This window comes from Parambassis ranga, chromosome 13 (assembly GCF_900634625.1).
Source record: "Parambassis ranga chromosome 13, fParRan2.1, whole genome shotgun sequence".
NCBI classification, from domain to species: Eukaryota; Metazoa; Chordata; class Actinopteri; family Ambassidae; genus Parambassis; species Parambassis ranga.
The window spans coordinates 15,435,801-15,460,602 of NC_041033.1; the positions used below are offsets into that span (position 1 = coordinate 15,435,801).

The following is a 24,802-nucleotide window of genomic DNA, read 5'->3' on the forward strand; positions in this document are numbered from 1 at the left end:
TGTGTTACTGTTGATAAAAATAGGAATGCATATTAGGCTGCGCTTGTAAGTTCTTTGACAACTATTTAAATTAGGTTGTTTTGGTTTGCTGCATATTGTAATTACAGGACAGTACATTGATCATAGGTCTAAACACAAGCGTGGCCTCATTGCAGTCACTAACTGGTATGCAGTTGTGTCTGTATTTAAAGTGGCAGGATGAATAAATGGCTGTCATGTATGTGTTTGTATCTTGTCTTGTAGAGGCTAATGATAGCGAGGGTGGGTAAGAGCAGAGACGCTCCCCACCAGATGGCGGCTAATGTGGTTTGCTTTAGCTGCCCACCACGCTCGCTCTAATTAAACAGAGGAGATTACATTAACACTGGCTCCCACTCAATCTGCTCCTCCACTGAGCGTGGCCTTGGACTGACGACAGGGCGGTTGTATCGGAGGTGGAGGGGTTGCAGAGGTGATTGTCATTTTTCACACAGTCAAACTGAAGCTGGAGCAGGTTCAAAAGAATGAATGGATCTAATACCATACAAAGACTTCATTGAAACTTTCACTAATGCATTACACAGCTCTGATGAGTACTTGATTCTAAATGGCCAATCACTGTGTTGTGATACATCTGAGGAAATGATGGTTGGATCACTGGGGAGGATCATGTAATAAGCAGGTCACTACACAATACTACCTTAAATATTTTGGCATTCATATTATTACTCATCTGTAAAAATAAAAGCAGGATTTTACTGTTTGGTGAATGGCCAGTACCCCCCCCCCCCCCCCCCCCCGCCCCCACCAAAAATATTATAAATCAATATATAAATAGGAAATTAATTGGCCCAGAAAAATGGATTTGAAGTTGTAAATGACTAAATCACCCTCTCACTAAATATTTAAATCACTCAATAGATGAATAATAAAAAAAAAGCTCTAATAGATAATGGATTATGCAAATGAATTTGACAATTCAATGTGCTTTATTGAAGGGAAATCCATACTTATTCTTATAGATGAACAATAGCCCTCATTAAGAATCATTTAATGTGCATTGTCTCATCTAACATTGCAATTTTAACTGCTTTAATGTAATCTTTCCCCTGTCTGACAGTGTGAGCCCTCTAAGTGTGATGGTGGTAGAACTGATTCTCATCCTGTTCTTGTTCAGCAGTTAAAGTTTCTGTTAACTGCTTTCAATTTCTCAAACCTTCGTGAGAAGTCTCAACATTCAATTCAAGGGAAAATAAGAGGAACAACTTTTAGGTCTTAACTTTAATTTAAAACAGTTTTTTCTGAAGTAACTGGACTCTTGTCGGCTAAGTGTTTCTCGTGTTTGTGTGCTTAAATTTGTGTCTCAGAGATGATGTGAGAAATAAGGAACACCGGATGAGAGGTATTCAGAGGTAGATATCAAAGGTTTTTTTATCTTAAAAACAAACAAAAAGAAAGAAAGGAGTGCACGGAAAACTAGATGGAGGACTCGAAAATCACCAACATAGTGAAGAAAATCCCTCATGACAGCACAGCAAATAAATAATGAGCTCCAGGATGTACATACACACACACCTCGTCAGCGACCAGCAGTAGACCTCAGATGTTAAACACTGAAGCCTGAAAAACAGAAGACACATGTTGCATTTGCAAAAAAAATGTTTGTTTATAGTTACTTGGGCATGTACTGCTGCCAGTCTGATATGTATTGATTTTGAATGTATGAATGTATAAAATTTTGCCGCTAATGGTAGCAGCAGAATGAATGCAGGAGGCACTGTGTGATCAGACTGAAGGTGGATGTGTGAGGCCCGTAAATGCATCACAGTCATGATAGAAGGGTTTTCTTTTGCAGACATTGACTTCATTAAATACCGAATGTGAATTATTTACCCTGAACATTGGGTCATATAAGGTTATGTTGCATTTGTCTGACTTAATACTTCCTTAGTTTTTATTTGGAGCATCATTTTCTTGTTGTTTCTTGGTTTCTCCATTAGAGGCGCCACCTCTCCTAGTCGATGAAGCCTTCTCTGTTTCTGTGGCTCCCCTCCTAGTTTCTTAGCAGACAGCAGAAAACTAAACACAGAGATCATGCTGCTGTGGCTGGCATAGTTTCTGCTTTCTTTTTCTCTTCAGTTGTTGACAGTTTTTGTCACTACGTCCTCCCTCTTCTGGACTTTGTTTGGCTCATAAGAGAGAAGTGATGTTGATAAGCACACGTGCTGCACTTATAGCAGCTGCAGAAAGAGCACTTTTATTTCTTGTTACTCTTGTGCCCCCTGAACCACTTGTTGAGAAACCACTATATAAACATGAAGACCTCTCAGATGACCCGGTCAGTTTACAGAATCTCTGTATTTACATACAGTTTGTTTATTCTGCACACTGCAGCTAAGATGAAACTCAAAATATCTGTGTGGTGAGAGTGCAGATAAAAACATGCAAGACTAAAAAAAAAAACATAGTTTGCATGTGTGTGTCATCATTGCAGAAAGAAAGTGTAAACACTGCAGCGCGGAATTTAGCTGACCGGATTGAAGTCACATAGCTAGAAAATAGATTACACAATAAAACAGTCACAGCGGCAGCTACTCAAGAGGCAGCTTTATGGGGGAAAGAGGACACTGAAAAGGGAACTGAAGGAACATATTGCACTTGCACGATAACCTGTTAAATCCCAAAGCCATGAGGCAAACACACACACACACAAAATCCAGCATCAAGATACAGTAAAATGCTGCCAGTGCTTGTAATTAAGAGGTCTCACTTGTGTTGTGAAGGGAGCCATGGCTGACCTGATATACGGACTCCCAGCTCCTTTTACATCTGGGATAAAACGCAGGCCAGCTGTGGCTTTGGCAGAGAGCCGTCAGAGGTCACCACACAGCCTGGAGTGACTCCAGCTGTTTGCAAGTAGCCCAGATGATACATAAACTCTATAAACAGCTCGAGACTGTGAAAGTTTGTGGCAGGAGCCAATAAACCGTTCAGGGGCACTGACGCGGTGTGGATGATGGGCAGGACAGTAGGAGTGTCGGAAAATGGAAATGCTCAGGTTCAGTCAGAGTCGATGTGCATTAGCATGTTTCTGCAGCAGCAGAAATATGTTTAGAAAACATCAAAGTTATTAAAACAAAAAACAATATGCCGATATGTCTATATCTACAACGGTGTATTAGGGCCATTGTAAGAAATAAAATACTCACCCGGCAGACGAGGGCGAAATTTTGGGAAAAATTTGGAGAATAATGTAGCGAATATGCTAAAAAAAATCTGTTCTTCAAAGAATCACATCGTGTTTCCTATACGTCATTTTTATTGCATGCATACGATTTATGTGTATAAACTGGATAAAATGCAACTGGTTCAGGGCTTTAGTTTTTATCACGGTGTTATCTTCTATAGGGCTGTGTATTGGCAAGAATCTGGCGATACGATATATCACGATACACATGACAGCAAGCAACGTCTCTCCAGATTTGCGACTTCATAGCCTATAGTAGGCTTTATAGTCAGAGAATATCTGAGGTTTTCCTGTAAATTTCTGAGATTTTTTCATGCAGATTTGCTGCCCCATTATTATTAAACTAAATAATAATAATAATAATGTGATAATGTTCCACAGTAGCAGGAAAACAGGTGTGCAGAAAGTCTGACCATATCAAAGTTAGCACTTGCCTCAGTCCTCCTGTAACTTCCTGTAACTGACAGTTTCACATGTAAATGCACAAACAGTAGGCAGGATGCATAAAATAGTAAATTGTTTTATTCTTTTTTTTTTTAACCATGCCACTGAACACTGACGCATACAGAGTTGTGCCTGAATCCACACTGAGAAAACACTTTCACACACTGTGTTACAAAGCTGTAATGAAGAGGGGGGTTTTACTGCACACATGGCAAGAAGAACAACCCTGATTGGATACCAGGTCGAGCTTTGATCTGGCCCTGAGGTAGACAGACATTGACATAATCTAAACAATACTAATCACATCCTTGTAGGACACATCAAATAAAAGACAGCTGCATTATCACAACATAGAAAGATCAAAGAAAAAACCCTTTTCAAACAAAAGTGCTCTATTTCTTTTGGTCCACCGAGGAAATCCATTTATAGTGCATGTTCATGTAGAATAGATACAGTGAATGTGTGTTTTCATGGCACTGAGTGTTGTTGGCTACTTAAGAAGGCATTGGTAATGCCCGCAGACGCCAAGATTTGCTGTACACACGGTTTTTCATCCAGAGATCTCAGTCCATTGTCACTTTGAAGGGAACTATTGGAGACGAGCGTGTACTTTTTTTTTCTTTTCTTTTCTTTTCATTTTTTTTAACATAAAAATTGCTTGGAACTTGCATCAGAGTATCAGCCACTATCACAGTATGTTGCTTCCAGTTGCAAATGTTCAGACAAAGTGGATCTACATGGCAGTCTATCTTTAATTAAGTAACAATAAACAAACACCCAGAAACAACTACCAATAGCACAGACCCATGTACTCAAGCACATCAATGCTCTACTTATAAAAGAGGCACAAGGGAGGGATCTTAATCAAACCAGAGACGTTATAAAACACACACAATAAGATGTTTCTCAAATCATACCAAATGTAAACAGATAGCAAAGTACTGTAATACAAAAATACAACATGTTTAACTCTATAAGGCCTGTATTAGGCTCACATAAGGGAATAACATACCATGACAGTTTGTACGTTACAGCTACACTACGACTGACAACAACCTGCTCATAGTAATTCAATGTCAGAATTTTCTTTTCATGTTTTATAAAAAAAAACAATTTCTCTTCATGTCTTCTTCAGTTTTCTTCTAGAAAATTCCGATTCTGTGATTTTTATAAGACATCTATATATAGTTATTGATTAAAAAAAACTACACATAAAAGCCATTTCGAGGCATTTTTTTACACACTGTTCGACCATGTGATGTAATTGTTAGAAAAAATGAAATCGAATGATGGGCGAATAATTTGCAGTGGATTAAAAAAAAAAACAAAAAAAAAAAACAGTGATACGTGAGGAGCAGAGGTAGAGCTTGCTCTACTAGAAATCATCCCATGAGACACAGACTGCGTGATGAAAACCAGCACATATTTGGTAACAAAATAAACAACATATAAATAGCAAAAAAAAAAAACATAATAGAAGAGAAACTCAAATTGTGAGCCAGCTACCTCGAAAACAATAACACCCACTGCAAGAAAGACAAGGCAATTAAAGAGATCAAGCTTATGAGGTCAAAACGTGGCAGCCATTCAAGTAAAAACATGCAGAAAATAAACAACTCCAAAGCAAATAAAATCCTCAAAACAACTAAAAGTCACAGGAAATTAGGAGAGAAAAATGTTGCAAAAGTTCAGCCAACCAAGCCTTCGTGGAATTATTTTCAACATCTACTGCACAATCATAGAAGATGGCTCCGGCTGACTGATGGTTTATAGCAATTAGTCAATATGCTCCTGCTACACATACAGGTCAGCAGTCACAGCCGTTGTGGCATTGATTTGTAACCACAGTGGATCCATTAGAGAAACAGTTATATTTAAACTGTAAGTGATAAAGAGGGAGAGGAAGAGTGTGTGTCTTTGTGTGCACCAGGGCAGCTCAACAGGAAATTGTGATACATATTCAGATAACAATCCAGAATATTGTGTAGTTAATAGTTCCAAACTGAATCTTTTGTTGTTTAACTACTTTCAAATATTTCGTAGTCATCAGATTGACATTTTAACTCATCATCACTTGCAGCCCTGATGTACCCTGCGCACACACATTTGTTTTCTTTCCACTCTGCATTTCTTATTTTATCCAAATTAAACCTTCAGACCCTTTAGCACTAGAGTCACCAGGTTGTCTGTGTGTGTGTGTGCGTTAGACTGTGTGCGGTGTCCAAGTCCTGCTCAGACATAACAGACATACAGGTAAGTCTTTTCTATTCTCCAGTCCGCCGGCACGTCCTCGGGTTTGTGGCCCTTCATGTGCTTCTGCATGGCAGCCAGGCTCGGGCAGAAGTCCTGGCAGATGGTGCACTGGTACGGAGACGCTCCGTTGTGAGTGCGCAGGTGCTTGATCATAGCCGAGTAGTCTCTGGACCGCTGGTGACAGAGCTTACACTCAAATGGCTTCTCACCTAAAAAATTCAACAATGCAGCATTAACCTTGTAGACCTGCAGCCACAGGCCTGCCAGGTGAGACGACACTCACCTCTGAGTCCACTGTAGTTGTAGAGCTAGTGTGTGTGTGTGTGTGTGTGTGTGTGTTAGTGAGAGCTAGGATTAGGCATCTATCAGTTTCCTTTAGTTTGATATCAGAATAGATAATGGTGCAGTCAGCGTCATCTACTTCAGAGAGATGGGATCAGATAGAAGCTGCTAAACTGTAGAGTGTGTATCAACGATTCATTTTAAGTGTTCAGTGTTGTTTTTTTGTACGGCAATTTAAATTTCATAGTGATTTTTCTTATCCAGGAAATACCTCAAATTATTGAGCAGCAGTGAAGCTCTATTCTATTCTATTCTGAGCAGTTTGCGGCCTGTGATTTGTCAGGAGCAAATCATCATCATGGATGTTGTGAACAGTGGAAAGGACAACATCCAAACCTCTAAAGCTATCTAGTTCATCTGAATATTTTTTTAAAAGTATTGAGGCAGGTTGTTACAGCTAATTTAACAGATTCAGGATGATTGCCACCCCGTACGACTGACTGAGTACACAATGACAAACCACAGCTGGCTAATATCTTAGCGCTAAAAACAAACGGCAGCTGGACCCGTTTCAGTTCCTCGAAGACATTTAACCGCTCACTGAGTGAGATGCCAAGATAGCTGGCATCTTACCGCCACTAGTTTATTTACCCAGCAATGTATGCAAACTGTTGTAATGTGCTGCAGACAGTGTCGAGAGTATTATAACGGCGGAGTTACAGCTCGGTCTGGTGTACAAATCATATGAAAGCACTGTATTTCCACGGGCGTCTTTTTCTGATGCCCCCAGGCGTCTGATCTTTTTTCACTGATACTGATGCTGATACGTCTGTATTAGGCCAGTGTTGGCAGGTACTGGCTGGCTGATGCATATAAATATCAGGCTGTAGTTTTTTAGTAAACATCACTCATACAGGGCTAAAAGTGGTGCATTTGTGGAGGATGACTTACTACACATTTAATGATTACAGACAGCAGCAGAATGATGTATGTGGCATAAAATCCAAATATTGGCCATGCTCATTGTAACATGCCTTGTGTGTGTATGATAAACTATATTAAGATTCAGATTTCTTTATTGTCACTTCACATATTGCATAGAATATATTGAAGTGAGGTGACATTTCTCCACCAGGCAGTACATTAAATATTAGGGACTTGGCTACACATAAAATACGTGTCAGCAGGATCAATTCATTGTTTCATTTTTGGGTATTTTAATGTGACTGACTGGCAGTGAGAAGATCTGGAAAACAACTTTTTATATATATATATATATATATATATATATAATAAGTCTCCACACAGTGCTCCCTCCTCTGAACTCTCACCTGTGTGTACGCGGTAATGTGTCTCGAGCTGGTGTTTCAGGCTGAACCTCTTCCCGCAGCTGTTGCACTCGTAAGGCTTCTCTCCTGTGTGGATGCGTTTATGGCCCCTCAGCGTGCCGTCATCTCTGAAACAGCTCCCGCAGAATTCACACTCAAACGGGTGATCGCCTGCGAGCACAGTCGTGTCACAAACAAGCAGTCACAACACCGACCCATTATCGTGAAAAGCATTAAAGGCTAACTTTATCCCTGGCACAACATGGCAATGCTGCATATGTAGCTGCATAGGTCAAATAGTCACACAGGCCTTTCTGCACATGCATATCAAGCAGGGATATAATGTGCTTTCAGACGTTGCTAATGTTATGACATGAGGACACTCCTCTTGGCTGTGTGCTAATAGCTAATAAAAGTCCTCCAGGCATGTGCTGCTCTGTTCTCTATACTGTAGTTAATCTATTTCTCTCCTAGGCTGAGGGTTTGACTCATCTCCAATGACCTATGTGCCTCATTATCTCAGTGTCCACAGCAACAGCCAAGTCAGAGGATACATTGCTCTCCTCATTACAGGCCGATTCTCCCCAATCCCCCACCCCACTGTGGAGCAGATGACATTTACAAAATGTTACTTCCAAGCAGAATGGCATACAAACAAGATACGTGGCCATGGCCAAAACTCCCTTCACTTCTGTCTCTTCACATCAATTATGTATTTCTCCTGTCTAGACATCAAGCCATCCTGACAGCTGGGAGTGTTATTTAAGGTAAAAGAAGAAAGGGGGACATCTTTTCAGTAAATATCTCTCCGTCTCCTGCGGCACTAAGACTCACCCTCGGTAGAACACACAGACAAGTCATTTCCATTTGCTTTTCCTTCAATATTTATTTGGGTTTCCTCTATCATTTTGGGTGAACCACACTAGAACTGACAGCCGTGAATTGCACAGGCCCAAAGGCTGTCTAAGAACCCAAAATATAAACAGGATGAAATTGCCCAAAATATGCACCGGCCATAACGGTACAGTGCTGTCATCAGAGAGGTGAGTCATCTTATAGAGAAGGAAAAAAAAGGGGAGGGTGGGAGAGGATGCATGCAAATCGACTGAAACCTTAAAGCCAATAACCTAAGGAAATTAACCCATATACAAAAATAAATGCACCCGTCTTTGTTTCCTTTTCAACATATGCATGCATTTGACACCAAATGCTCACGCTGTGTGACAGGAGGAGTGCTGCAGATAACAATGATGGCACAGACGAGGCGTCTCTTACCCGTGTGCGAGCGCAAGTGTCTTTTGAGGGTGGTGTGGCTCGGGAAGGGGCGCTCACAGTGGCTACAGATGTAGCTGTGCATGCCTGCATGGACCTCCATGTGCTGCTGCAGGGCCTTCTGGGTCTGGAAGCGCTTTGCACACAGCAGACAGAACACCGCCATGTCAGTCCCTGGAGAACGCACAAGACACAGACGCACAGTTATTTCAGTACCATACACAGACAAGGCCTTAAGTGGGGAAACTGGGTCACTTCAACTTTGTGTGAGTCCTCTGAGGGAAAAGCTTCTTTCAAAGAGCAAGTGCCTCTACCTAAACTAACTCCCCTAAAAGCCCAGAGGCACTTTCAGCTGTGAGTCTTTATACGTGCTATTTTAAACCATGAAAGTCATTGTTTTCTTTAAGAATTTCCCACACAATGCACAGCATGCCAATCACACAATCAATGGCTCCTTCCTGGTGTGTTAGATATGTAATTATTCTCTTCATTCCCCATCAGGAGTCAGCTCCAGCCTGTGAAGTCCTCTGTCTCTGTGCTCAAAGAGCAGCTGATAGTAGCTCCACCCTAAATGATGCCTACACTATGCGCTCTGTGCAGAATGTTAAGTAGTGATATCAAGCCATTAAAGGCAGGACTGCAGGAAAAAACACAATCCAGTTTAATCCTGTGTGTGACCTGGCATCTCTTTGGGGCTGCTTTCCTGTTGCACTGAGTGTGGAGAGGAATACAGATAGGGAGTCGCTGGCAGGGTAGTTTAAGTCAAAATGGCTATGTGAAGAAGATCCATTGGCTGTCATACAGTCAACACTTGATCTACGGGCTGTGTACGCCAGCACTCAAATCCATTCTGGCATTCGCAGCGATGCAAATTCATATGTGTGGCAAGACTGTGGGACCGGTTAATCAGCAGCATTAGACATAATGTGCATGTCCTGGAGAGTGAGGCTTTAATGTGAGATTATGAGGTCCTTATTTCTCTGTCTGCTCAGGTTGCAGATCATTTACAATGCTAGCAGGTCCCATTGCTCCTGACTCAGATTCAATCAGACATCTCCAGCGGAGGATCATTAGTAAACAGAGGACTGTGCCAGCACTTCATTGGAATTCAAGTGGGGTTGCTGTGTCGCATTTAAAATGCAGTCTGATGAGGTCCACTAAATCAAATCATTTGTTACTGTTATTGAAGTGCCTTGAGGCAACTGGCAATTAAATTGGAATTAACGCAGGGAAAGGGATACAGCACACTCATACTAAGAGGGAAGAGTGTCAGACACTTGCTTTAGGTTCAATCAAGTTAACAGACAGACAGCCAAGCCTGTTCGAAGAAGAAAGGGAAAGAAACAAATCAAGCAAATTCACATTTTCAGGGATAAATCAGAAACATTCACAGTGTATTGTTTACTAATCCACATATCACAATTTGTTCAAACAAAGCGAGGCACCACTTTACATTTCACAGACAGCTGAAGTTTGGCATAAAGCCTCTGCTTCTTGCTTACTTTTGAATATCTACACTGAGACAACACTAATAGAACCAATCATTTGTAATCATTAACAGAAAGAAGACAGGATGAAAGACATTCCCTGATCCTAACAATCCTGCAGGGAGGCGATCCGCTGGAATGAACTGCACCTGTTCAGAGGCTTTAGCCCGTGGACTTTTTCACAAAGGGCACACAATGAGGTTCAGGCCCTCATTGACCAAGCCTATTAGTCATAGGCTCCTCACGCAACTCCTACAATCCCTGTCTTTATGCTGTCGCCTAATGACCAAGGCCCTTTCTCACCCGCGGATCACAATATTTTAGTTGTAGACAAAAGACCCTCCATTCTCAACGCCTCTGCACCCTCCCCACCCCCCTTATTCGCTGACCATACAGGAAATCCTTTCACTGTCCACCCAGCTTCAATTTCTGCCTGACTCATACCAAACTAATGCCAGCTCACTATGCACAGTGAATCTGGATAATGATCTATCTATAAATGGTGCTGAGAAGCTCAAAATGCAGTCTTTGCATGACCTGCAGGTGTGAAGCCTTCTTCCACTTCTTTCTCTCTGTCGTAATATTTGCTGCAGCCAGCAGGGGGAGTGCTTTCTGTTCCAATGGATTCAGGTTACTGTAGCTGCGGGCAGAACTGAATAGCACATTATCCACCTTGTAGATACTTCAAAGCAACTTTAATTATCCTCTCTCTTTATTAACCATCATATATTGTAAATGCCTGTTTCAGTGCAGCCTGTGCACTTCTTTCTGTCTGCTCTGAAAGTTTTAACATCCTACTTTTTCTCTGTTGAGGTAAACCGTTACTCCCTGACACACTCGCAGACACTCACAGATGTATATCCTGATCCTTCTGTCACCGACAATACCGAAACTTGAGAAAAGAAATATGACAAATATTCTGTCACAAGAATCTCACTCTTGATCTCGGGTTGACACACAGTGACAACAGCTCAGCAGTCGTTTTCAGTTTTATTCTGCGCAACCAACGCTGAAAATAAAAATACCAAACAACATCTCAAAGTGTAAACAAAAAAACAAAACCAAAAACCTTTTGGAGGCAAGGAAGTGCTTGTACATGTTAGTGGTGGCGTTTCGCCTCACTGCTTTCTGTTAACTTTTCAAACAAAAAGGATTTGTGGTCATAGAGTTTTCCAGTAAAGCTTTGGTAATAAGTGCAGAGGAGCTTCTTTATGAGAGAATAAGCCCTAAAGTTGGCTGTCATTGCCCCCTGCTTTCTCACCCTTAACCAGACAATGGGCCTGGGATTTAGGTTTTAAGGCACAGGATGACCCCCTGACCTTTGGCCCTCAATGGGGTAAATACCATGTAATCAATGGTATTTCTCAAAGGCTGGAGAGTTGACAGAGCATTGTGTTTAGTGGGTGGGAGCTTTAACAGAAGGAATAATGATTTACTTTTTGAGGCAATCCTGCTGCGCGGCAGAAAATATCAACATTTACCACGTGCACGACTGAGCTGCTCATCTGATGCACAATTAGGTTAGTAATCGAGGACGCTATGAGGTTGCTCTGCTATTCCGGCACATCTCTACTAAGTCAGTGTGTATGCTCATGTGATTTAACATGGTCTGCCTTCATACATCTGCCACTTATTCAGTCCAACGGAGGTGGGAGCTGGCCAGGCTCTCACGCTGCCTAAGAAACAAAACCATGTGTCTAGGCAACCAGATAGGATCATGGTCCTTGTTGGGGTGAAGTGTTCAAGCTAATCCCTTCATTCACAAATAAGCGCAGCCTGTTTCTTTTCAAGCGGCAAACAAAAGTTTTCCCACCCTGAGAATCTGGGAGTAAACCCTCTGCAAATTAAACAAGAGATTGTATCAGTGACATCCACAAATCTCTATAATTTCTCCTGTTAATCTTATCTTTAAAGATCAATTAAACTGATTGGGCGGTGAATAATTTGCAGACGCACATCATTTAATTTGAACTGGACTTTAGGAGATAACTGGTATTGTTTAAATAATGTGTATTAATGATTATTTTTTATTATTTAATTGTTCTCAGATCTATTAAAGCATTTGTATTCAGTACATTTAAAATAACTAAACAAATCACCTGCTGCGATGAAAACAACAAATGAATTTCACAGTATACATTATGACATTAATGCTGAGCGTGTGCACTAGTTTACTCTATAAACCATGTCCTCAGGCACACACACACGTCTGCTGGCACATTCTGATCACCCAGTTAAACATACACGATCATGCAAGCTGCATTATGTGCCAGACCTCGCCTGACCCCTGTGCTGTGTTCCTGGTACTGTATGTGTTCATGCAGACAGCTCCCCGTAGATGCGGCGGCTCCAGACGCACATGCACAAACACTACAGTACCTTAAACAACCCCGGGTGCTCATCAGTAGACTGCTAATCTACCCGAGTGAGGAACAACCGATTCAATAATTAATGCAACAAGAGATACGTTGCTCGTGTTTAACCACCATTCCATGGACCGGTTCATTGAGGTCACACTCTGCTTCATTCGCCTTGATTCCTGGAATGTTTACAATATTTTCTATATTTTCATTTCTACATTGAAATGACAGGGCTTCCCGCGGCTCTGTGTATCATAGCAGTCAGTGCAAATAAATACTGAGGGCACAATGGCCAAACACAGCACAGTTCAGTTCAGCTTAAGGCTTATATGAATTACAACTGGGTATTAACAGGAGGGTGCAGTATGATGACGGACACGCAATTAGGCGAGCTAAAAGGTCTGCATTAAGAGGGATGCATTAGAAAGCCTGGGCTGTATCTGAATGGACTACAGGACTGTTTAATTAGGGTTTGGACAGAAGGTAATATTATTCACTTGATGAAGCAGCCTGTAATGTGTGGAAACAGTGCAGCTGCTGTGAGTACACAAAGGCAGCACTCTTATGGCCTTTTTCCTGAGGGCAAGGTAGCAACATGGTTAGGCAGCATGGTTTGAAGCATTTACAGTCCGGTTCTGTGCGTGCTGCAGATAAGCTACAGTCTTGGGTTTTCCAAAATTGAACGCTCGGCGCCCCAGAGCCTTGAGTCGCTGTGATGAAACAAACCCCTTTGTTGTGAGAGCAATTCGGAGACAGATCCATTCTTTTATTTTGGGCACTGACAAGTAGGTCAGAGGAGACTATGACAGTGCTGTGGTGAGGAGTAAACAGCAGCACATGATGTTTTTTTCCTCCCAGTCCTGGCACCCAACACCAGCAGCAATCCTCTTGCTCTCGGGAAGCCCTCACATACCCCCTGCCCCCTTCCCTTCCCACAGTTCAGCCCTCCCCCAGACCCCCCCCCCCCCCCTCCCCAACTTCTCTCTTTGATCTCTAACTTCAGCAACCCACGGCCATTCACCTCTGACATATCAAAATGGCTAAAGAGAATTGTAAACTAGTCTTGCAGTCAGTATTGCCAAATTGTTTCAGTGAAAGGTCTTAAAAAGTAGTATTATTTCCTCTCCAGAGGAGGTGGACAGCAGCGTTGCAGCTGCTGAGGTCTGACAAGTGTTAATCTGCTAAGAGGAAACTCATTTGGCTCACTGGTTATGCTACATGTTAAACGGCAAATTAAAGCTGAAGCTGCACGATCAGCGCTGAAAGGCCCTGTGTGGTTTTAGAGGGAATGAAATCCAGGTGATGTACGAAATGTAAATCGTTGCATGGAGGTGAAGCCGTGTCATACTTTCCTCGCATAACCTTAGCGCGGAGTGATTAAATTACCTGTAGCTCGTGTAGTAGACCGCGAGTGCTACAATAAGAGTCAGTAAAAGAGGCTCATGCGTCACAGCAGACCAAGCTGAGATCATGACAAAATGAGAGAGTAATGCCCTCCTGTACCCTGCTCTGGATACACTGCCAAGCTGAAACCGAGCTCTGGATGTTTACAACTCGGGGAGATGAGGGTAGAAACTTCTGGGCATCGTTAACACCCCTCCATGTCCACATCCATTAACTATTCATACTGTGTGTGCCACCTGGAGTTACAGTTACGTGCCAATGCTCCTGAGAGGGTTATCACCTTTCTCTGACAGTAGCAGAAAAGGTGTGGATTCAGACACTGCCCGGCATACTGTATGCACTGTCTGACAACAATACTGCCTCTTTTTCTTCCAGTCACACATGTGTTGCACAAGTCTAAGTCGATAAGAGATAGCATTCCTCTGTTACAAATTAACCATAAACAAAGTCACTACTGACTATTTATACAGCACTCTGCCTTATTTAATACAATTACAACATGTCTGCTGTTTTGGCTTTCTTTAGATTTCAGGACTTTTTTGTTCATCAGCTCTTCTCTAAGGGTGTTATAAATAACAGACATATAAAAAACAAATATTGATATCATACAAAAGGTGTAACTTTGACTGTAAATAATCCAGTTCAGTAGGCTCCTGATCACTGGTTGCATTTCATACTACCACTAACATCCGTGATGTAACAGCCGGGTGGACACACTCATTTCTGACCCTTTTCCAATCACTGGCCTTCACAGAGGTTTGAACTGTTTACTAATGGTGGTTACATAGCCATTTGATTAGTGTAGGTTTTCCTGGCAGTACATTCAGGATGTCGGACATGACACACCAGGAAGCTCCTGTTAGTTTGTTAGTCCTGAAACATGAAATGTTACATTAATGTCTCGGTTGTGTTGCTAAAGCCAAGTTATATTGGCGTCGGGCTTAACAGCATTTCCTTTCTCTTGTTTAGTTATGTGTTTGGCAGATTCCAAGAGAGGCTAGGATTCAGACTAGCTTTCTGCTGCTGATATTGTGACAGTATTTCAAATTCTTTTGGCAGTGATAATGATTTAGTGAAGATATATTGGCGTATACTGTTTTGTGTTTTCTGAAGAGCTCTGTCTAACTTTGATAACTCCTTAAGCAGGTTGTTCCAAACTCTTTAAGAACCCAGATTGCAAATTACCATCCAGGTTTGTTCAGTCATTTGGCCAAAAAAAAAATTATAGAAAAAAATATTTTGACTCATCCTGGTGCCAACTGTTAGTGCCAGACATTCAGTAGATGTAATACAAACATTTTCTTGATTTGTGATTGAAAAACGCACACAAGATGTTGATCTTGTAGCGTGTGTGTGTGTGTGTGTGTGTGTGAGGTAAATAATTTCACAGCCACCGTCAGGAGGTAGGTGAGGATAGTATGTCTGTGAAACTGTAACGCTGGCACTGTAAAGCTACGGCTGTGGCAAAGTGGTATGCAGTGGGTCTGGATGCCAAGAGATATTAGTGGGTGATATGTGAGAGGGCCTCCCACCTCCCAGTTGATAAATTATGGAGCATCATGACAGGAACAGTTTAACCCAGCCAGCATGACAAGCAAGTTTAGACCCATGATCACAAGTCCCGCAGTCACGGCTTACTACAACAGCTCAATGCATGCTGTCCAGATGAAACGTGTGTGTGTGTGTGTGTGTGTGGTTATGTTAATGCGTGCACACATGTTTGCAAAGTACCTGTGTGTGTTTGCCTGTGGGCTTCCAGAGCATCCTCTGAGGAGAACGTAGCTCCACACTGATCACACACCAATGCCTCTGCAGGAGCTGTAGATTAAAAAAAAATATATATAAGAATGTGTATTGATCAACACAAACAGTGTGTGTCTGTAATTGTAGAGTAAGTCAGTTAATTTAGCATTTAAAGGGAACTGTGGAAAGAAGCAACAGGAGAGGAACAAAGGAGCGCTGTTTGAAAAGTCACCAAAGAGCCTCGCTTGTCACACGCTTGTGCTTTTCAGGTGTTAACACAAGGAAGCAAATGTGCGGAGTACAATGGAGCAGAGGAAAGCGCCATAAAAAACACAACTGGGGACAAACAAAAGCACCAGACAGGGTGCAATGGCCCTTCTTCTTGACAAAAAAGAGCCGAGCTGAAGAGTTTTATTTACCGTGCCCTGTTATCAGTCTCTGAACAGTGAGCAGACTGTCTGCCTGAGAGGCCACAGAAGGACTGGGTGTTCTCTCTACAGCAGACGCTTCCCGCCTGCGGCACATCCCTTTATCAAAAAAACACTTCAGAGTCAACACCCCAAATCCCATCGCATACACTGTAACTACAGTTCCCAGTTCACCTTTGGAATGCCCTTGTCTATTCTGATGAAGACATGAAAGAGACAAGGATGCATACTGCTTGCAGAAATGTTCAGTCCTTGTTCTGCACTCACCTCACACCTGCACAGACAGACACATAGGACAGACACACATTCTCTGTCTTTCTCTCTCACACACACAGCTGTTTGGATGTGGGTTGGCTCTCACAGAGATGTAAATCGGTTGCAGATCCATACTGGCCCAGGGCTCATTCACTGATCTATTTTCTGCTCAGCTGGCTTTAAATGAAGTTAAAATGACTCATTAAAACACCCACAAGCTTTGGGAACTCTGAGCGCTACAGCCTAAATGTGGTCCTCTTTCAACTCTTACGATGCCTCTATACACAGACAGTGTGCCACTGTTTCCTACTGCTGCACACAAATAACAAAAAAAGCCCCAATCTGTTCATTTCTAAAAACAACAGTTTTTGAAAACAAACTGTCACTGTTTTTGGAACGGCGCGCTTTGTTACACAGAACAAAAATAAAACTTGGTAGTCTTATATTGTAGTAACACTGAAGCAGCGTTGTAGATCCTGATGTTGTGTGACGCTGTCCAGTGCGGTGTGTTGTGTTGTGTGAGATTGTGTGATAAGGGAAGAAGAGAACATAGTGCATTGTCTTGTGCAGTCAAAGGCACGGAGTGTGCTCTCATCCATAAACCATCAAACTGTCTCCAGACGCGGCTGCAATCGTCCTCCATCAAAACACTTTGTCTGGCATACCAAAATAAGAGCCAGCATCGAGCTGAATACCAAATCAGCCCATTAGAGCAGTGGAGCACTCGCTCCTTAGCAACCAGCGGGATCTAAGGCTGCTATACCGAAATACACAGTGACAAAGAAATGAGATCCACATCTCCTTTTTTTTGTAGTATTATAGGTTGACACATTGGGATGGGGAGAGTTTATGCAAAAATTCAAATTAGGTTAAAGGTGCTGCTGTTGTGGATGTCACAGCGAATTGAAAATCAAAGTGCGTGGTGGAGGTCTGAGAGCAATGCCAGACAACATGTGTGTGTGTTTGTGTGTTTAGGGTTACACAGAGGGTACAGAGGAAGGAAAAGGGACGACACAGGTGAAGTTTAAAAAGAGGCAGATTCTCTCTCATCTGTCAGCAGTATGTCATTCCCCGACAATCAGAGAGCAGGCAGAGAGGACAGGGACTTCGCCTTGCCTGTACACATATTCCAACTGAGGTTTCTGTTTTAGTTTCATTTTTAGTCTCTGACCCCCCCCCCCCAACACACCGCCTAACCCTCCCCCCCACTCTTCCCCCTCCCTTCCCTCCACTCCCCTCCCCTCCCCTCCCTCTTTCTCTATTTTGGATAAAGTAGCTGGGAGAGCAGTCAGGTCTGATTAAGTCTGCATTTGGGTACAGTGTGTTCCTGGACACACATCTGCGAGCGAGCCATCACACACGCTTCGGAACACTGGCAGAACACCCAGGCCTGCCGGCAGCTGATGATGTCATCACTCAGAAGGGGCAGAGCTGGCGAGCTGCCAGAGTCTCCGAAAAAACACAGAAACGATTCAAACGGAGAGAGAGAGAGAGAGGAGAGGGAGGGAGAGGTGCACAGACCTAAGCATGGAAAAGAAAGCATGATCCAAGTATTCTAACTGGTATGTGGAGAGGGGAGGGGGGGTGGAGAGAGTAGTATGAACAGGTGCACTACTGTATCAAGAGGGTTGATCAGCAGTGAATACTCTGAGATGAGAGTGTGAGAGTTACTAAGTACCTGTGTGAGACAGCATGTGCATCCTCAGCCGCATGCTGTCCTGGAAGCGTTTGCCACAGTACTCGCAGCCGTTGCCCTTTTCCTCGTTATGCAGCCTCCTGTGGAAAGACAAACACTAATGTGAGCGTGTTAACGGAGACGAGAACGCACTTGTGATAATAAAAGTATCTGTGCCTTTTCTGCAAGGTCTCCCAAACCTAGACGCGTCATTGTCCTCGTAACAAGAGGAGCATGTTTTAATTCCGGCAAGAATCCCTCGCTGAATGCAACATCATTAGTGTAAGAGGCCCTTGGAGTTGTGAATCACAACGCATGAATGCTAAAAGAACACAGACAATAGGATATCTGGCTAATTTCAGTGTGCAGACATACGCCTGCCTCCACCCGCCAGCACTGCAAGACACTGGGCACGCACACAAGCACACACACACAAAGTACATGCACACAGACTCACACCCCAGCATTACATGCACACACACACACACTTCTCCTGTAACTGCAATGAAAAGGAGAAAAGAAGATGATTCGCTGAAGCTCCGCCGGCAGCAAAACCTATCATATCATATCACACACATCCAAGCATGCAAGGCATCTGTACGGTTATCCTTGTATCACCCCGCTAACAGCAGAGCAAATGGCCTAAAAAAGAGTGTGCAGTTAAACACACTCTGTGCTGGAGACAAATGAGTCCTGAGATTTTAATTTAACACATGTGACATCTACACAAACACCTTGTTTTTTTTTTGTTAAATTTGGTCAACTTCTAATGATAGTCAGGAATTCATTCGCTCTCATTCTGCATCTGAGGTGTGAACAGTGTATTTCCTTTTCAGTGAAAGGGATAAATAAAGTGTCCTGGTGGCCTCGGGGGTTTAAAGCACTGACCATGAAATCACAATGTTTCCAGTTTGAGTCCAGCTGGGCACAACTGTTGCATTTTCATTTGCACTTCTTCTTCTTCTCGCCCCATTTTTTTTACTCCCCTCATTGATAACGCTGATAATAAATTTAGTAAAAGTGTAAATTTCCCCTCAAAATGAAGTTTATTATTTTTGGAGAAATCAATGAAATTGTGTATTTTGGTTTAATTTAATTGTTTCAGTTTCTGCAAACTTAAACAGTGCTGGCAGATACTTCTTGAACCACATGAGAAAATGTCAATCTGCAGGCCAGGTGTATGCTCAGTGACCTGGTTATAGACCTGCAGCGGCTTCATTCCGTCTTCAAGCAGTGCCACCAATGCATGCTCCTTCAACCTGCGGACATCCGCCTGTCTCCATGAGTAAGCAACGCGCATCACTAAATATCCCACAGGACGCTCCGTTTCAGCAGAGCTCTGGAGAGGCACGAGGCTGAAATGTCAGCCACAGGCGTGAAGGGGTGGAGGAGGAGGAGGAGGAGGAGGAGGAGGAGGAGGGGGTGGGGAGAAGTGCTGTGATCCTAACAGTGGGGTGAGCTGCATATTAGGACTCTGGACTCTTTTGTTCCTAATGATCGGTGATGAGTCAAATACTGCCGAGCACGCACAATTAGAAACATCTGCAATCAAGTTAATGAGAGCTAGTTTGGTGAGTTTTTGTGAGCAGTGACAAAATACAAAATGACACACTCACAAATAAAAGTCAAAGTAAACAAATAAACAAATAAAAGGTTATAAGGTTATAAAAAGTTATCCGTCATGTTGCTGAAGTGTCCAGCCCGGTCCCTGCTGAGAGGCTCTGCTGATGCAAAGGAATGCATATCAAATAGCCTGAGAGACAGCCTGTTGTGCGAGGCACACTCCAGCACAAATAATCGAACCAAATTTAGAAAATACGGATTTGTAAATAACAGCGATACGCGACACCAAGGCCTCTTTATATCAACCAGCTTACAAAGACCTGATTCAAAAGTTCCCCACACATCTCACTGTTAAGACATGAGCGCAGGTGTCCCTGAGAATAAATTAACATATTTGCTGTTTTGCTCCTTCCAGCCTTTAACTCACACGGTGTTTTACCATCACAGGGTGGGTGGTGGGGGGGATAGCCCCGAAGAGCAAGAAATGGTTCAATTGAAAATACACACGTCCTGAATGCTCGGCTGCTTGGCTTGTATGTTTTGCGCTGAAGCAAACGTCCTCCTTCTCATCTGTTTGCCAAAAAAATCTTCCTTCATCTGATCTGATATTATTATTATTATTATTATCATGATTTAGTTGTGTTTGTTTAATTTTAAAAATATACATAAAGTGATGCTGTATTGTGTTGCAGTGAGTTGTGTTACCTGTGCTGCTCCGCAGCCTGCCTGCTGTGCAGCTGAAGCCCACATTCACCACAGCAATGCTGGCCTTGAGTCTGGCCCTCGTGTCTCATCCCTGCTGCAAACTGGCCCAGCCTGCTCAGCAGCTCCCTGTGCAGCAAGCCCTGGTGCAGCAGGCCGCTGTAGGCCCTCGGGTCCAGCGGCACGCCCAGGGACGGGGCCACTGAAACGGACACCGGCAGGCCCTCCGCTGTGTGGTTGGTGGGCACCGAGTATATGGAAGCCAAGTGTTTGTCTGCGATCCCGGGAAAACAGTCAAGAGAGTTGCCCACCACTTGTCCTCCGTCTTCGGGGCTCGTGTGCAGCTCCCTGGCGCTGGTGATGACGCTGCCTCTCAGGGGCGTCCCAGGGCCCTCGTCTCTGGGCTGGTCTGACAGGCAGCTCCCCTCCCCGGTGCTGGAGAATCTGCCCTCAGAGCCGTTGGTGTCATCGACCTGCATGTGCTCTAATTTGATTCTTTTGGTGGATGAGTTCTGGGATAACTCTACACTGCCACGCTCAGCCTGCTCAGGACTCTCCATATCGACCTCAGTGTCCACTTTGGGGCTGGATTCTGGAGCTGCTTCGGACTCTGGGCCGGGAGAGCTCCGGTCCGTCATGTGGTACAGCGCCAGTTGGTGCAGAGCGGTGGGAGTGGTGCGGTTGGGTCCATCCTGTATGGAATGCTTCTTGGACATCAGCATGTGCCTCCAGTGCCTGGCCCGGCTGTGGTCACTGTGGTCTCCGGAGCTGTGATTCCTCACCGTCACCTCCTCACTCTCCTCTGCCTGGATGGTCTCCAGCACCTTCAGGCACTGCTCCTCCAGGTACTCGATCTCCAGGATCTCTGCGGCATACAGCAGGTCGTCCAGGTCCTCGGCCGTGGCCTGCAGTGAGGCGGTGTAGGCGTACTCTAGGATCTGCTGGAAGGTCTTTGGGGACAGGAAGTCCAGGGCGTAGCGCAGGCTGCTGCGGTGGAACAAGATCTCGAACATTTTACTGGTGCAGGCCAGGACGGTGCGGTGCGCCGGAAACTCCTGGCCGTCCACTGTGATGATGACATCACACAAGGTGCCGGTCAGACGCATCTGGTTGGCCCGCTGCAGAAGCGTGCTGGAGTGAGTGGGATTGTGGAGCTGGAGCACACCCATGTTTCTTAGACCCGTATCCACTCGGACCAATGCTGAACCCACGCATGAGGTGTGGCTGCTTCACTTTCCTTCAGCTTCTGGTGGTGGTGGTGGTGGTGGGGGTGGGGAGAGAAAGAGGGTATAATATGCATTAATTACACTTGACTGAACACTTTTATCCACGCTCAATCAAAAAGAATATTTAAAACCATTTTAAATTAAACATTCAGTGAAACATCAACCCCCACCTGATTTCTTGAAGGGTTCTTGTTTTTATTTGATGCTCCCTACATGTTTATGTATTTTAATTAAAGAAGCAAAGGCAGACAACAGGTCGATAAGCGCAAAGCAACAGTTACCATTGCAGGTGATTAGTCTGAGGTCTCGTTGAGCGCGGTCACGTCGCTGTAATAACGTCTGCATACTGAGAGGTGACGGTTCAATTTATCAAGCTCCTCACACTCACTCACTCACAAACACACACACACACACACACACACACACACGCTCTCAACAGGTAGGGCTGCTATTAACAAACGCCTTGAAGGGCTGATTAGTTCATTTAGGCTGCGCACGTTCATGATTAGACGCGTTAAAGACAATTAAGCCGCCCTGTTAAAAATGCCTCAATAAGTTATCAAAGTATCAGGACGACGCAGGCGAGCAGATGAGTCTCCGCCACATTAGAATACCCGAGTGACCGTCTGCATGATGGTTTGATGACTGTTTTTACTGTCGGACACTCAGCGGCAGCTCGAGTGATGCTGACAGGCTGCATCCTCAACTAACCGCAACATCAGAGCGCATCAGGTGCACACGCACAAATCCACCTTTATTATCCAAACACGGTGCGACAAATTAACCCTCACTGCGCGCTTTTTACTTGCTTGTCTGCGCTGCGTCCTGTCCAAAAAACGAAAGACCCGATTCTGTCTGAAAGCAGATCCAAAAGGATCTGACGGTGTGAAGCTCAGACAGTCTGAGCTCAGTCAAGTTTGGAAAATCTTTCAATAAAATATCAAATAAATATCAGGCTGAGAGGAAACTTGTTCCGATTTCCACGTGTGTGGTGTGCAAATTCTAACAAGCCGCAACAACGTGTGCACAGTGATTCAAAATGTTCATAATTATAAATGAGTCTGAGACAGAAAAGTAGTTCATCGGAGCAGAATCAGTGATTTAAAAAAATGATGATGTGATAAATAAAGAGCGGCGGCTGTCACAGCTGTTCTTACCTCTGTCTCCTAACGTCCTCCGCTGATTATCCAGGCAGCATCATGCTTACACATTTCACAGTACCCGCTCCAAACTCAGTCCTGCTCCAAGTAAGCAAATCATCAGCCAGCCGCGGCGGTCAAACCGGCGGGGGCCCAACGTGGCTTCCGCCAGGGACTTTCAAAATAAAACGCGACATCATGACCACGTGTTTAAACGGATCGGCCAAAGGAGACAACAACCACAGACTGGATTGAATTTGAAATGTAAAACAGTTTTAAGATTTCAGATTAAAATAAGGGTCATGTGTCCAATCCACATTTATGTTGTCTAAAAATTGAGGGTGATTATCTGCTTCCTGAAAAATACATACATATATATATACATACACACACATGTATATGTATATATATATGTATATATATACATACACACACATGTATATGTATATATATATATGTATATATGTATGTATATATGTATATATATGTATGTATATATATATATATATATATGTATATATATGTATATATGTATATATATCTATATATGTATGTATGTATGTATATATATATATATGTATATATACATATATATATCTATATATACACACACACACAGGAGAGAAACTTCTTTGTTTAATCATTAAATATTGCATGCTTGTTTTCATAGCATAGTTTAACTTTGTAGATAATATAAAATTCACTTTACATTTGTTTTAATGTTCAGATTTTCGCATCTCTTCTCTTTTGGACAGGGAATAAACATTTAAATCAGCTCATTGTTGTCAGAAAGATGTGGGCACGGCACTTTTGTGTGCCTCACATGTTGGAGGAGGTGAGCAAGAGTGATATAAACTTGTGTACAACTGAACCTGTATTCTCAGTCTGGTAGAGTTTAATTTGTGATCATTTAACTGAATGATGCTATATGGATCGTAAATGAAAGAATAAGGCCACGCTGATATTATTGAATATTTATTAGAATGTGATGGTAGACTTAGATCTCTCCTCATAAAGCACCAGGTCTCTCTTTGTGTGTCTGTGTCTGCCTCTCTTGACAAATGTATCTGATCTCCGTCACACTTGGCAGGCGTGTACCTGAGGGCCCAAACAGAGCAGCGTTTAGTTTGAGTGAACAGCTAAAAGTTGCTGTGAGTCCTCTGTTGTGAGAACGACCAGCCGGAGCTGCTGCCGTTCATTCCAAGCTGTCTGCAAACGGATAACTGACAGATGTGAAGCAGCTTTGGAAACTGTTGCTCCCGTCAGCTTGATATGTCAAAACAAGTGACTGATAAACGAAGCTGAGGCAGCTGCTGTCTGAATTTCAAATCATGGTGAGTATGGTGAGGCCAAGTGTGAGAGAGGACGCTGCTACAGGCCCTGTTAGGGGAACAGGGCCTGTAGGACCACTAATAGGGTTGTTAAAAAAGTGCCAGCTGTGGCATTTTTAAGCTTCTGTGAAAAATTGTAGGGTGGGGCACTTTGCAATCTGAATGCTACAATATAACTGAAGAAAGGGCTTGGGACCAGTTTTAAAAGGGTCAGCTGGATAAAGAGAGTTTTATTTTGGAGTTCCTGCAGTGGAAAAGCCTCTGCAGTGATAGTGATTGAAGGTGAAGCACTCAGCGCCTCAGCATGTTAAGTAGTGAAAGAGGAGTTGTTTTAAACAGGCCCCTGCACACTGAATTGGTTAAAAGTTACTCAGCCACTACCATTGTTAATATGTGAATGTCTGTGTGCTGTCAGTTTTTATATTAACGCTGTAAATGTGATGACAGCAGGGAAGAACTCCTTGACCTGGTTAGCTCTTTTTTAATTAGTATTATTTATTAACTGACAACACATACATCCACTATAATATAAACAGAATAGTTTGACCTTGCTTGACAACATCAACAACCTGTCATATTTATTCCTCTCTCTCCTTCATCCTCTCTGTCCTATCTACCTCTTCTTCTCCTCCTCTACCCGGCTAGCCGTCAGCAGGAAGGTTCTCTCCTCTGAGCTGGCTCCTC

The 24,802-nt window shown here is 43.3% G+C and overlaps 1 protein-coding gene across 1 annotated transcript; it reads right to left on the reverse strand.

Moving 5' to 3' along the window:
• Nucleotides 1-3,726: 3,726 nt before the first annotated feature.
• Nucleotides 3,727-22,922, reverse strand: zbtb16b (zinc finger and BTB domain containing 16b). The gene is made up of 7 exons (XM_028419900.1): nucleotides 22,806-22,922; nucleotides 20,426-21,668; nucleotides 18,161-18,258; nucleotides 15,788-15,874; nucleotides 8,809-8,979; nucleotides 7,537-7,704; nucleotides 3,727-6,132 (listed from the first exon to the last, which is right to left on the reverse strand). Exons 2-7 carry the CDS (start codon nucleotides 21,589-21,591, stop codon nucleotides 5,903-5,905), a joined length of 1,920 nt encoding a protein of 639 aa, XP_028275701.1. The 5' UTR covers nucleotides 21,592-21,668; nucleotides 22,806-22,922; the 3' UTR covers nucleotides 3,727-5,902.
• Nucleotides 22,923-24,802: the final 1,880 nt, after the last annotated feature.

Coding starts and splice junctions, on each gene's coding strand:
- zbtb16b (XM_028419900.1), bottom strand. CDS start 21,591: ATGGGTGTGCTCCAGCTCCACAATCCCACTCACTCCAGCACGCTTCTG. Junction 8,980..15,787: donor CCACAGGCAAACACACACAG/GTACTTTGCAAA, acceptor TGCGTTCTCCAG/GGACTGACATGGCGGTGTTC. Junction 7,705..8,808: donor ACACTTGCGCTCGCACACGG/GTAAGAGACGCC, acceptor CTGTGCTCGCAG/GCGATCACCCGTTTGAGTGT.